The 13,911-nt window shown below is 39.6% G+C and overlaps 1 protein-coding gene across 1 annotated transcript in view; it reads right to left on the reverse strand.

The window, feature by feature from the left end:
• The window catches only part of Dhc93AB (Dynein heavy chain at 93AB), a 47,526-nt gene that overhangs the window by 18,697 nt on the left and 14,918 nt on the right, over nucleotides 1–13,911 (reverse strand). The window contains exons 8-16 of the mRNA XM_065222877.1: nucleotides 5,663–6,178; nucleotides 5,329–5,594; nucleotides 4,820–5,271; nucleotides 4,395–4,755; nucleotides 3,129–4,338; nucleotides 2,798–3,070; nucleotides 2,052–2,081; nucleotides 1,068–1,907; nucleotides 60–1,006 (exon numbers count right to left, since the gene is read on the reverse strand). Of these exons, the coding sequence (XP_065078949.1) occupies nucleotides 60–1,006; nucleotides 1,068–1,907; nucleotides 2,052–2,081; nucleotides 2,798–3,070; nucleotides 3,129–4,338; nucleotides 4,395–4,755; nucleotides 4,820–5,271; nucleotides 5,329–5,594; nucleotides 5,663–6,178 (4,895 nt within the window). The remainder of the gene's footprint in view (nucleotides 1–59; nucleotides 1,007–1,067; nucleotides 1,908–2,051; nucleotides 2,082–2,797; nucleotides 3,071–3,128; nucleotides 4,339–4,394; nucleotides 4,756–4,819; nucleotides 5,272–5,328; nucleotides 5,595–5,662; nucleotides 6,179–13,911) is intronic.

Consider the following 13,911-nt stretch of genomic DNA (forward strand, 5'->3'; position numbering starts at 1 on the left):
GCAAAGAAGGAAACGAAAGCTGTATAAAAATTCTCACTAAATAACCTCTTAAAGCATACCTGAACAGTGCCTTCAAATTCTCAGGCAACTCCGTACGTCCAGCGTAACCCGGGTTCATCGTAATGAAAATACCAACCGTGGGAATGCACGCTATAATCTCACCCATAAAGTTGAACTTGTCTTTCTTGTCCCGAATAGCGTCCTGCACGGATTTGACTTGTACGGCTACCACGGACAGCACTTCGACCGAGATTCGATTGAACTCGTCGAAACATCCCCAGGCACCGGTCTGTGCCAGACCTTTGTAGATATTTCCGCAGGATTTGTAGTCCATCTGTTCGGAGCAGTTGAATACGTAGACCATGATGCCAAGAGCTCGGCCGAGATCCTTGGTGGTCTCGGTTTTTCCTGTACCGGCTGGCCCGGCTGGACCTCCTCCCATCACAAGATGCAAGGACTGCGTTAATGTGATGTAGCAGCGATCAGTTAGCGGAGTAATCACCAAACGTGGTGTGTTTCCAAGATATTCATGACTGTAAATAAACTGTGCGTCGCAGATGTTTGCGAAGCAGTCCTTCTCTGTATCGTCCCAACGGTGACGCAGCTGAGATTGCCACTGGAAGGCCGATGCACTTTCTACCTTGGATTGGATCAATTTGCTAACGACATCCCGTGAGTGTACATCGATCGTACAGATGGTCATAATCTTTTGACGATCACCTCTCGTCAGCTCGCCGAGCAAAAGGGTAATCAGCGTGCTGAGTTGGGAAATTTGCTTCTTGTAGTAATCCTTGATGGCATTATCGTAGCCCTCCTCCAGCCGACTGAAGGCAATATTAACCTCAGTGCTCCACCAAATCTGCGTTCCACAAAGTGAAACCTGAGCCGGATAATCGAATAACCAGTGCTCACGCTGCTTTTCCTCGTATGACACGACTGCTTCGGCGATGTAGTTGCGAAGGGAAGTTCTCATCGATCCTTGCACTTGATTCAACCAGACTTCAACCTAAAATGTAATGGTAGGGTGCAACTCAGTTCGATACTTGATATTATTTGGAAATACCAACCGGTCCCGTACAGCCGCATATTTCGTAGAATTTGACATACTCGGTGTCCTTCGCTATCATGCCAAGTGAGAACTTGGTAGCACCGTCGGCTTCCGATCGGAACTTGAGTTTTGCTATGGAGTCGAACAGTTTGGTAAGATGCTTGCAGACCACTTCTGGCCTGTTGCCGTTGCTTAAAATGTCCAGCAAATCAGCGGACGATATGAAGTAGAATCTAGGGAAATACAACCGCTTCGTTTCTAGATACTCAGCAAGAGCTTTCTCGCACAGCGTCAGTTCGCTTTGCAGTTCGTCGAGTTTCTCGCAGAGGCCATCTCGATTGGTGGCGTGAATTACGTTGGATGTTTTGGACATTTCTTCCATCATGACTTTGAAATCTGTATCGATTTGATCGAAACGAGCCGAATCAATCGGAAGTTGTTTCCGGATGTCTTCGGAGCTCATAAAGATCGATTCCAGATGGGTCCAGGTTCGCTGGACTTCGAACCAAACCGTGATGACCTGATCGGCGGTGGTCAGCTTTTTCTGCCAGCCGGACACTTCTTCCAGGAAGTGTGCGACAAACTTGGAGGTCATTAAGTTCTGTAGAACAACTTGGTTTTCTTCCAGTGTTTCGATGAGCTCTTCGGAGGCTTTGAGAAGCGAGCAGCCGGTTCTTGAATGAATTTCGTGCTCGAATTCCATGACCGACCATGTAGTGTTCAGATCACGGAGAATCTTTTCCATGGACATTTCTTTGACGGCTTTGTCGACGATGTTCTTGACCTCTTCCTCGCATTCGTGTAGGTTCAGGGCCAGGAGGTCCGACAGCGTTGTATTTTTGTCCATTATGAATTGGACCTAGAAGTGGAGGTCAGGGTTAGTGTAGCATATATAGGATAAATGTATAGTTGTAGTCAAAATCAAAAATCTAACAGTGTGGGTAACTGGGTGAACATTGAGTTTCTTATCTCGAATGCGTATTTACATAGCTTGATAACTTACTGTAATCTCTGGCGGCAGATTAGCTAAACTCTGTGGAAGGCAAACGACGGTATGTACAAGTTTTGGGTTACAGATGTGTGTATTTACAGGAGGTTCATTAAAGTAAGGTGTTGTTACATTGATGCGGAAAAAAGAGACACGGAAAAGAAGAGAAACGTTAAACATTCAGGTATGTACAAAGCAATACTTTTCAATTGATTCCATAGCTAACAGAGCGCAGAGGAAAAGGATGCGGGAGGTAATGAAATTATTCCACACATTTAGTGCAACATGGTCAACATGATATGTCCGCCAACCGTTTAGAAGCGGTGGCAGACAAGGACTAGGTGCTTTTCAACGATTCGTACAAGTTGATATTGAAGAGGAGGATAATTCAATTAGCTACTAACTGTTTTGTTCATATTGAGGGTTGCGTGATGCGGAATCATTATGGTTCATAGTTTGCAGGTGATTTGGTAGATCTTAATGGGGGAGAGTTCCGGTCGTTTGGATGGAGTGTGTTTTAATGGTTGCAATGTATCTCGATGAAAAGCGCCTGTCAATATTACTACTGGACACGTGCCATGTGGGGAATACTTTCACGACCTGTGCTATTCTTATTTGGATAACAGTCGAGGAAGATTTGTGGCAATGGATGGGTCATAAAACCATCTCCTCGATTGTTCAATAGAACGAAAATTTGGAAAATGAATAGAAATTTAACAGACTTAGCCGTAGTTCCTGATGAACCAAAGCGTCGTATTAACCTTTGTCGAGGACATCAGTTGATTCCAGTGACGTTCTCGGATGGCCGGATTCTGTAGTTCACCGACAGCTCGGAGCGAGGTTAGCATGTTCTTCACGGTGGCTTCCAACGTCATGTAGGTATCCCATGAACGCATTTCCTTGTCTAGTAAACGGATATCTTTGGCGAATTTCTTACACTCGATATCCATGTTTTCAACGTCGACCTTGCGCCAGGGGGTTGTCTTCCAGTCTTCGATACTGGTACGTACAATGTAAACGTAATCCCAGAGTTGCTGAAAAGAAAATCTCGCTTTAGTAAAATGTCCCAAAAACTATCCAGAAAGATCCTACCTTTAGCATTTTCATTTCCTTGCGACATTGCTTCAGCAGCTTGAACTCCGGCACGGGTACTTCAAACAGACTGCCCGACTCGTGGATATCGGACATATCCCTTTCCAGGCGTTCCATGTCTCCGTTTATACGATTCAACAAGCTGTACGGATAGTTACAATCATACTTGAAGAATTCGTATGTCCGAAAAATATCCCTGAATAGGGTAATGTGCAGATCGAATGCGGCTATCTTGTTACGGATGCCAACAACTTCGTTCGCCTGCAGTGGCGCAACTTGCTGCTTAACAGTGAGTGCAATCTTTTTAGTATTGGCCCACTGTTCCGGTAGTTCTTGCAGATACACATTGACCTCTTCTGGGATATCCATGTCGTAGTATTTCAGTAGTTCAATGGTCTCCTTCATTGGTTCGAACATTTCGTCGGTGGTGGCGGTGCGTTCCTTGACGTGCAATAGGTAAGCCATAATATTTACTAATCCATCGTAGTCGCCTTCCTTCACAATCTGCAGCAGACCTTCGTCGGCCTTCCGTATAAATTTCCCCAAATCCGTAAGACTATAGGTGACGTTGGTAACTAGGTGATCTTTAAACATGTTGCCCCACTTTCTGACAATGTTCAACAATGACTGCCGGAATGGTCTTACATCGACTTGAAACCACGCGTTGAAAATTTGGTGCGGTTCTATCTTCTCTATTTCCAGGTATAATGACTCATAGTGATCAATCTGTTCACGAAAAGCTTCTATTGTTGGTGGGCAAGGTTGAGGTGCATCGGGATCTTTGTTAGATATCATCTCCAGTTCATCCATCTCTAGCTGTCGACCGTACTCCAGAAATATCTCCATGCTATACTCACGGTCTTCCAGCCAGAGGTAACTATATCGTTCGAAATCTCTACAGAATTGAGCCGCTTCTTGAATCACCCGGTCCACGCCTTGCAAAATCTCCACTTTCATATCTTGGATGTCAGTGTTCTTCATTACCTTCTGATCATAACTTTCATCGGAATTTTTCAGCAATCTGGGAATCAGCGATGACATGTAGGTAATATCCGTCACCAAGGCTGCCAGCAGTATGTTAAAACCATTCGGATCGTTGGGATTGAGTGATGGTACAAATACCAATTCTGGTTCCAGTAATTCCAACCTGGACTCAAACAGTGGCGCTAGGTTATTGTTCGGGTCCATGTTCTCTACAAGGTATCCCATGCTGCAATTGATTGTCATTATAGATCTCACCTTGTGTCTTCAAAATAACATTCCTACCTGATCCCAATCATGAACAACAAATTTTCATACGCAATATTATCAACAAATATAACGTATTTAACCCAATTCCAATCGTCTTGGCTTTCATCCATCCCGAACAGCTGCATATTTGCATCAAGCAACTGATGGACTTTGATAGCGGCAGCTTCCAGCTCACCATACCGCTTCGACTTACGATCATTACGCTCCTCCAGGCAAAGAACGGTATCCTTCTTGGAGTCCTTTCGTTCGAACAGAGGCGCCTTTGCCCAGGAAGACATGATCGTACGTATCTCCTTCAGATTGTTCTGTATGTTTTGCATACGACCTTGCAGCTGTTCGACCGGATTACGAATTTTGATCATATACTCGGTAATACCTGTAACAGTTGAATTACATTACAGAGTGTTGCCATCGTATTGTCAAATCACCAGAATCACTACCTTCAGAATTCCAAGTCAGTTCATTTATCGCCCTCTCCAGCAGTTCATCGATCATTTTTATCTCTCCCTTAATCAGCTCCAACTCCACCTCTGTGCAGTTGCGTCTGATTTTGTTGTACCAATCGACAGTTTTCTCCAGATTCAACGTGTACGAACGGAACACATCACTCTTTTCCGAAAACTCCAGTCCACGATCCGGAATGTCCTCCTTTTCCATCAATCGTAGATAGTGAACTTCCCTCAGGATTGAGGACAGATGTGGACTGAAGTTTAATGCCAATTCAGCGCAGTTGCGCTTTCTTACAATCAATGGTTTGTCGAGGTTTTCCTCGATTGTTTCATCGATCGATTCTGCCCACGCATCGAAGATGGATCGTTCGAACGCATTCAGTTTCTCAATCAATTCGTCATAGCGAACGACCAGCATTAACCCTTCGTCCGATTGGACGACCCTGAAAAACAACCGGTCTGAAAAAAAAATCCTTCTCCCTACACAGCGCCGAACTTACGGGTGCTGCAAAGTCTGGAACTGCTTGATCGGCTTCGTGATCCGGTTGGTAAGCTGTAGGACCCAGCGGAGACACGCCGTTACCGGGGGAGCACTTCGATCAACGAAAATGTGGCCGTCCTTGCGGTGGTACTCCATTTGCATGTCGTAAATATCCTCGCAAGTGCTGAGCTCTTCGTCGATCATGTACAGTATCTGGCGGTACTTGCCGGTGAATTCTTCTCGGATCTTCGGGCGATCCAGCACGGTTCCGACTATGCTGATCAGCTGTAAATTCGAACAAACGTTGAACCCCTTTCAGACGACAGCTACCATTCTCGTTGAGTATCAAATACCTTGAAAACGCTCTCCAGATTGTGACAATCATCGAAGGCCTGGCAGAGAATGGCCGCCAGTTTCAGATCCAGCTCCAAGATGCGGTCTTGAAACTTTACAAAGTCCTCCTTGAAGGTCGGATCGTCCGGATCCAACACGTCGTAGGTTTTCGAGGCGAACACCGAGAAGCACTGGTTAAACTCGACGGAAACACCCGTGATACGTGCGCTCAGTGCCCGCCCCTTTAGGCCACCGATTTCAACTTTCTCAAGTTTGAGAAATTCGATCACCGTATTAAAGAACCACTGGATGGTGAACAGTCGTTCGAGGAACGCGTTGAATCGCTCAAAAACGGCGTTCGGATGGAAAGTCCAGTTGACCACAGGGCGGTCTTTAAAGAACGGAGCGATGTTGTCTTTGTACTCATCGTACACGGTTCGGAAGTACTTGAGAATTTGAATCGACAGCGAGATGCGCTGCATGGCCTCATCGATGTCGCTATGGAAGATCGACGACGGATCGAGGAATCGCTTGGCCTACAAATATATATGGTTCGGGGTTTCAGACGTAGCGTGGTAGTGTTTTTGTTTTGTTTAGTTCTGATTAGCATATTGGATGTGAATGGTGTGAGCTACAGGTAAGTGGGTACTGCAAAATAACAAGTATCTTTTCCTATGACAATTTAATTAATAAATCATTGTCTAAGTGATGCACACAGCAAAAAATAAATTTTAACATTACATCCAAGAGGATGCATTCAATCATGTCGAAAATCTCATATATTTTTTATGGCCACAAAAATAAACAAATGCAGTAAAAGCAGCGTAATGTCAGTTCATGGACTGAATAAATGGTAATGTTGTGTTTTTTGGCAAGTAATATTACACCATACTTTTTGACACGATTGAAGTGCATCCACTTTGATGTGATATCAAAATTAATTTTTTGCTGTGCATGCTAATGAATGCAATATATTTAACTTACGCTAGCTAGTTAAGCATTTTTAGGTGCAGTGCACGAATTCTACAAGTGACCAAAATGCATTGTGTCTTCTCATGAATGTTTTCCAAAACTTTTAATAGTATTTTCTTGAGAAAATTTGTTCAAGTGTTCAAGGTTTTCAACTCGAATTCGTCATTTAGCTTCGGTTGGAAGATCCAAGTTTTACGAATTTGATCAACCGACCAATGAATCCATCACTAACTTAACTGGCTGGTTGAAACAACCAATTATTGGACCGAAGATTTAAATTAGTCAACCAACCAATCAGTTCATCAATCTACTGATTAGTTGATCGCGTAGCTACTTCCATAAGAATGCCACTTCCAGAAACATACTTATAATATATGTTTCTGGAAGTTTCCGGCAAGAGATTCAGAAGCTGTTATAATTCATGCCAATTTCTCAAGGACTTTTAAAAACAGTTTAAAAAGTTAAATAAATATTAGTGCTTAAAAGCTTTAGGAAATGTTCCAGGAAATCTAGGATAACTGTTTATAAACTACAAGAGAATATTGCCTTAAGATTTTCATCTGGAATTGTGTGAGTACTCCTGGAACTAGGGCTGTGAAGTCGGAACGGATTCGGGGCTATTTTTTTATGCATCTGGAGTCGAAACAAGTGATACTTTTACTATTCTACCGGTAAAAACAACATTAACTCTTAACTCCGAACCCAGATGATACCGGGAATGCCTCCGGTTCCGGCTCTTCTCCACAGCGCGGCCTGGAACCATGAGCATTCTTCAATAATATTGAATATTTTCATGAAGTTCGCTTACCAGCAAAATTTATGGACTGCGTTGTATTTTCGATGAGTTCTTGATTTTCTTTTGGGAACTCTTTCGAGTATTTTCAGAAATACATGAGCAATTCCCTACAAATTCGCAAATCGGTTTATTTTTGTATTTTTTTATTTGGTTGAAAATTTGCAGAAACGTTCCTTATGACCGACAATGTCATTTTGAATCTAGCCTTATTTTTGAAAAGGGGATATAGAAAAATATCAAGCTTATCTTCAGAAAAAATTTACTCGAAAACTGTTTGCCCGATCGGTTTGGTGTCTTCGGCAATATTGCAGATAATGGATGAGACTATTTGAAAAAAAAAATGCAACCCAAAAAAATTACCCAACTTTTTTTTCAATTTCAAATAAAATCTGTATTCAAAATAGTGATATGATGATGCAAAATGGCATTGTAGGTCATAAGGAACGTTTCTGCAAAATTTCAACCTAATAAAAAAAAAAAAAACAAAAATAAACCGATTTACGAATTTGTAGGGAATTGCTCACATTCAGTAAACATAAATCAGCTTTGATAATCTTCAATTTACTACGGCAACATAATCGAATTTTTGACTATCTTTGCAACACAGATGAGATGTTTTAAGTCGGTACTCAAAGTTTAAAAAGTATGAATGGGTATGAGAGTTTTAAAAATCAATTCCTTGCGTGCATAACGGGGTACCCATTTTGATGTTCAAATTAATGTAAAACCAAGTACATGGTTAAATTCCTAGAATCTTCTAACGGAATCCCGTACAGCAAGCTTTTGGAATGGGCTGAGTAATTTCATTTTAACTCCGTTATAATTGCTAATTTTTTGACAGATATACGTATTTCATTCACTACTTGTCGACTTCCTCAATTCAAAAATTCCTTGAGTTTTGATACTGTATAGCTCTGAAACTCTTCGATATTTTGTCGTGTACCAGTTTGATGAAATTTTATGAAAGTTGCGCTCTGGGAACGGCCCTGGCGTATTGGTTAACATCTATGCCGTTAAAGTCACCAAATTTCATCCCTGGGCAAGTCACGAATGACCCAAGAGTGTTAAAGTGACTTTAATAAGCCTACTCTCAACTTAGTGCTCTTTGAAGCACTTCCACAGTTTAAAACTGAAAGCTTACTATCCCAATGAATTTGAATTTGTGGATTGTTTGGCAAAGCACAGTTGATACCATAGAGGTAACTCTAAGACCAGAAGGTCCCGAAGAAACGTGCTCAACTTTTTGGCTCAGCTCTGGTACTCTCTTCGGTCCCAAGCTAATCGATGCACCCCTCGAAACATAGGAACATCCACGAACCCTTCATTTTATCTGTCAAACTTTCATAGCGAATCAAAACAAACATGGTGTAGTACTAGAATGTCGACTAGAATGGGGTACGTTAATAAATGTACTTGGGACCAATAGCCTAGTCAAGTAGTAAGCCAATTTAAAATCGTTAGTTTCCACCGGTTGGTGATACTCTATTCCCAGGGAAGTCGAGAAAATTTCCAACTGGAAAGATTTCCACGGGAATCAAAATCACCATCCAAGCCAACCGTCTCGAATGAACTTAATTCTCCTCTACCAGGGGAACAGTTTAAAGAGACGTTAATAGACGGAAGCACGGAAGCATCCAGGCCAAATAATAAAAACAAAAATATGTCTCGACCTTCTCCGATTTGCATGAAACTTTGCATAATTGTTTGATATGAGCAGGGTTCCTTCAGTTCATTTTGGCTAAAAACGTTTAATGAAATTATGGAATAATAAGATTTTATGATAATATTTTGTTTGTGTAAGGAACAAGAAAAGATTAAGAAGTATGTGTTTGACACATAATACCTGCCAATTTCGCTACATGAGAGTGGCAATAAGCTATTTTGTCATTTATCTCACCCACTCTTCGCTCTTCAATCTTCGGGAAGAGGCGATCAGAAAATCGCTCATTGTGACTCTGTCAAAGCTAAATTTGCAGGTTTTATGTGTCAAACACAAACTTTAAAAACTTTTCTTGTTACCTACACATACAAAATATCATCATTTTACTCTGTTCGGGACTTAACACCACTGCGACCAGTAATTTGATTTATTGTAGTATATCCCGTGTCCTTAGTTTAGTGCATGTCGTATTACTCCGTCACTCATTATATCTTATTATTCCATAATTTCATAAAACATTTTTTTAGCTATGAACATTTTATACTATAGATGAGGAGATAAAAGTATAAAATTGATAGTTCCGTTATAGTACGGCAGTGTGAAAATCGTATATAGAAAGAAGAAAACGAGCAAAGGACAATTTAGAGGAAGGTACGAATCATATCGAGCATTCTTTTTACCGAACTTACGCGTTGGTGAGGGGCGGTGAAGGGTATTTCCCCTCAGCACCACTGGCAAAAGGAATGATCGCCGATTTGCACATGATTGTTACACACTCAAGTAGCCATCCCAAGTAACAAACCTAGAGCGACTTGGTTTAAGCCTCGCGCGCGGAATACAGGTATCCAGTATTTTACGATCGCTTATGGCCGCCACAATCTGGCTGAGTTTCTGGTAGGGAACATAAGATTTGAAGTTTGGCTTGTGTCGTTTGACGTGTAAACGATCAAATTTGAACGTTTACACGTTAAACGACACAACCCAAACGTCAAATCATATGTTCCCTACCAAAAACTCAGCCAGATTGTGGTGGCCATAAGCGCTCGTAAAATGCTGGATAAATGGCTGGAAGTCGTTTCCCTGGATAAAGTCCTGGCACTGCGGAAGCTTATACGTGTAAATCCCAGGGTACGTGTAAATGGAAGTATGGTCGAGGATTATACTTGGACTCTTGATAACTTTACACACTTTACAGGTTACACCTGTAAATGTTTTTGGTTTATGCCTATAACATATTTAACAGGGAATTTATATCTGTAATTGTAACCAGCTCGATTTTGTTAAAAATGTTGTTTAAAATGTTTTTATTTAATAGTCTTAAAGATAACTCGTCCAGCTCAAACCTTTGTAGGGGTAAGAGGTGGAGCCATCATCATCATCATCATCGTCATGATCATCAACACGATCATCATCATCATCATCATCATTCATTTGAATTTTATAAAGCTTTTATTGCAGCAACAACAATCTCCAATAGTTTTTTTAAGGTGTAACAATTTCCAGCTGAAGAAACGCTTTCGTTTTGATTTTGTTCAGCTGCATGTTGAATAATAATTGCACAATGTGTTCACCACAACTTTTATAAAACCCTTGTTTACACTGGTTTGGAGAACCTATACAACTGCAACACAAAGGTGTTGTCTAACGTATTCAGTAAAACGTTTACCCAACATCAATTTCTTGTTGAAGAAACGCTTCCATTGTGATTTTATTCAACTGCATGCTGAATAATAACTGTACAATTTGTTTATTACAACTTCTGTAGAACTCTTGTTTACACTGGTTTGGAGAACCTGTTCAACTACAGCATTATATGTATACGCGGTATAGGAGTAGAAGCAACTTTTATACAACGTTTATAGATACATATTTAAACTCAAGCTTTATTATTTTGGTGAAAGCTCTTATAAAACGTTTGTAGACACTTCTTGACAGCTGCTTTGAAATTTAGTAGAGAGTAAACCTGAGAGGCGTTTGTTGCACTCTTTTATGACTCCTAAATAATCATTGTACAGCAAGCGGTGAAAAGCGTTTATAGCACTTTTCAATGACTCCTTAACAACCGGATAGAAGCAACTTTTATGCAACGTTTATAGATACATATTTAAAGTCAAGCTTTATTGTTTTGGTGAAAGCTCTTATACAACGTTTGTAGACACTTCCTGACAGTTGCTTTGAAATTTAGTAGAGAGGAAACCTGAGAGGCGTTTGTTACACTCTTTTATGACTCCTAAATATTAATTGAACAGCAAGCGGTGAAAAGCGTTTATATCACTTTTTAATGACTCCTTAATAACCGTTGTGTAAGTACTCACAATATTCACAGATTAAAATTAGTTTAACAATTTTCGTGGTACGCCAAAATAATTGCTTGTACAGTTTTTATTAATTTAATTTATTTGTGCACATTGAAAAAATATGTAATTATGCCATAATTCATATTCTGTGATCATGGAGGAAGTAGTAACAAGCATCTGTTAAATCTTTGATTGATATTCTTTCAATTAATCTCTCTAATCATTAATTAAGAGAATTTATCTAGAAATGTTATCGTTGATTATACGATATATGTCTTAAATTAATGTTTGCATTTATTAATAAAACCTATATATAATTTACCTCTACTCCACCGAGGGTTTCTCGAAGCAAGATTCGAACTCATGATCCCGGATTGCCAGCCGCTTCTGTTTCCATCTGCTCTATTCTTGAATACATATTTTGATCATATGAGAGAAGTATATGAAGCTCATCTTGAGTGACTTCTCTTGCAGTCGAATAATCATTGCCTTATGGTCATATAAACGTGCCTATCACTTGTGCTATTTTTAGCAACAAAATTGTGGTTGGTGGTTGGTCGAACGTAAACAATCATTTAAGAGTGCTCCAAGCAGCTTTTGAAGCTTTTAACCAAATGGCAATACAACTACATTCTTGTACAACTCTGGAAGCTATTATTCAACGTTTGATCAACTCAGGTGTTGTATAAGAGCTCCCAATGGTTTGTTTTGATGCGTTTATTCCACGTTCTATATAGCCCTTGTCAATCGGTTTGACTAAGGTGCTATAAAAGTTCTCGTAGGTCTTATAAAGCATATAGGTAAACCGAACGTAAACAATCATTTAAGAGTGCTCTAAGCAGCTTTTGAAGCGTTTAACCAAAAAGGCAATACAACTACATTCTTGTACAACTCTGGAAGCTATTATTCAACGTTTGATCAACTCAGGTGTTTTATAAGAGCTCTCAATTGTTTGTTGGGTTCACATCATTGTCATGAAAGGTAAGTCATATAAAATATTATAAGCTATCTACAAAACCTTAATAAATCATATTATAAAACCAACTGATGCTAATGCTATTCTTATTTATTAAAGGTTTTATGATAGTGTCTGATAAAGCTTTTATGAATTGTTCTCTCGATTGTTCTCATAAAACCCAACAACCAATCCCTATGTTGATTTATAAGCAGCCGCAAAAAAACTAGTTGGTACTATCTTCGGTCCCAAGCTAATCTATGCACCCCTCGAAACATAGGAAAATCCACGAACCCCTCATTTTATCTGTCAAACTTTCATAGCGAATCAAAACAAACATAGTATAGTACTGGAATTTATACTAGAAGGGGGTACGTTAGTCGATTTGCTTGGGACCAATAGGCTAGTCAAGTAGTGAGCCAATTTAAAATCGTTAGTTTCGTATTGATTGTTGTATGTACTCAGTTCCAATTTGTCAAAGTTTGTAAACAGCTAGCGCCATCCGAGAACATTATTGAAAAACGTTCGTTTTAAAGTGGGTTTGAAATGGTAATGTCTCGACCAAACAGATTCATTGCTGGCATGATGAAGAGAAATTAGATTTATTGTCGAAAACATTATTGCTCCCGGTAATTACTGTCAACATCTCAGCCGCCATATTGGTATAACGGACATTTGTATCCTTTGTATGAAGAAAACAAGCATTTTCGGTAAAATAACAGATAAATTGAAGATGTGAAATTGATTTCGGTGTGCTTGCATATGATTGAATTTGGTATGATCAATTTTTTAGGAATTTAAGATAAACTTAAATTCAATTTTGTTTAAATTCACTTGTTTGTTTTCTAAATCTGCGCTAATTTGGTGGCGCAGGAAACAATATTTGAGTCATTCCAAATCGTTATACGTGCAAAAATTTCCTTAAAAAGCTAGTTAACAAGAAGTTTAAAAATATGACCAAAAGTTGATGTTCTACGATTTTCGTAAATTTTCAAGTGTCTTTTATTTTAAATACTCATAAAGTTTGCCTTTTTCATGAGCTTCAATCAAAAAGTAAATTATAGATATTTTGCATGATTTTGCGATATTTCAGGTTATAACACTTTTTTTGATTTTTTATCCAAAGTTACTTTTCTAAACAACTTTGTCTCAGACGTAATTTCGATCAGAAGTGACGTTTTAGTGCTACAGTTTATTGAAAAATGGCAGATTTAATCAAAAATGTGAATAATTGCCCATATCACATAATTATGCAAAGTTTCATACAAATCGGAGAAGGTAGAGCCTTAAACTTTTTTTTATCCTATTTGGCCTGGAATTGGACTTGAGAAAGAACCTGTGGAAAATTTAAACACTACTAAGAGTTCCGTGAGGAAGTGAATATTCTAAAGATCTTATCTTTCCGGGGCTTTGTAAAGTTTTGCGAATTTCCAGAAGTTCTTTGGGTTCTAGAAATTCCTCGAATACGATGAATTATTATGAAGGCAGATATAGCCACGGACCACTGGGTGTGTGACAACGTTGCTGCACAAAAATTAATTGTAATGTGATCATGATCATCCTTTATTCTTTGTAGGGGTCTTGTTGAT

The sequence above is a fragment of the Ochlerotatus camptorhynchus genome, unplaced genomic scaffold (genome assembly GCF_037179485.1).
Source record: "Ochlerotatus camptorhynchus isolate MF236.1 unplaced genomic scaffold, CSIRO-AGI_Acam_v1.1 ptg000180l, whole genome shotgun sequence".
NCBI lineage: Eukaryota > Metazoa > Arthropoda > Insecta > Diptera > Culicidae > Ochlerotatus > Ochlerotatus camptorhynchus.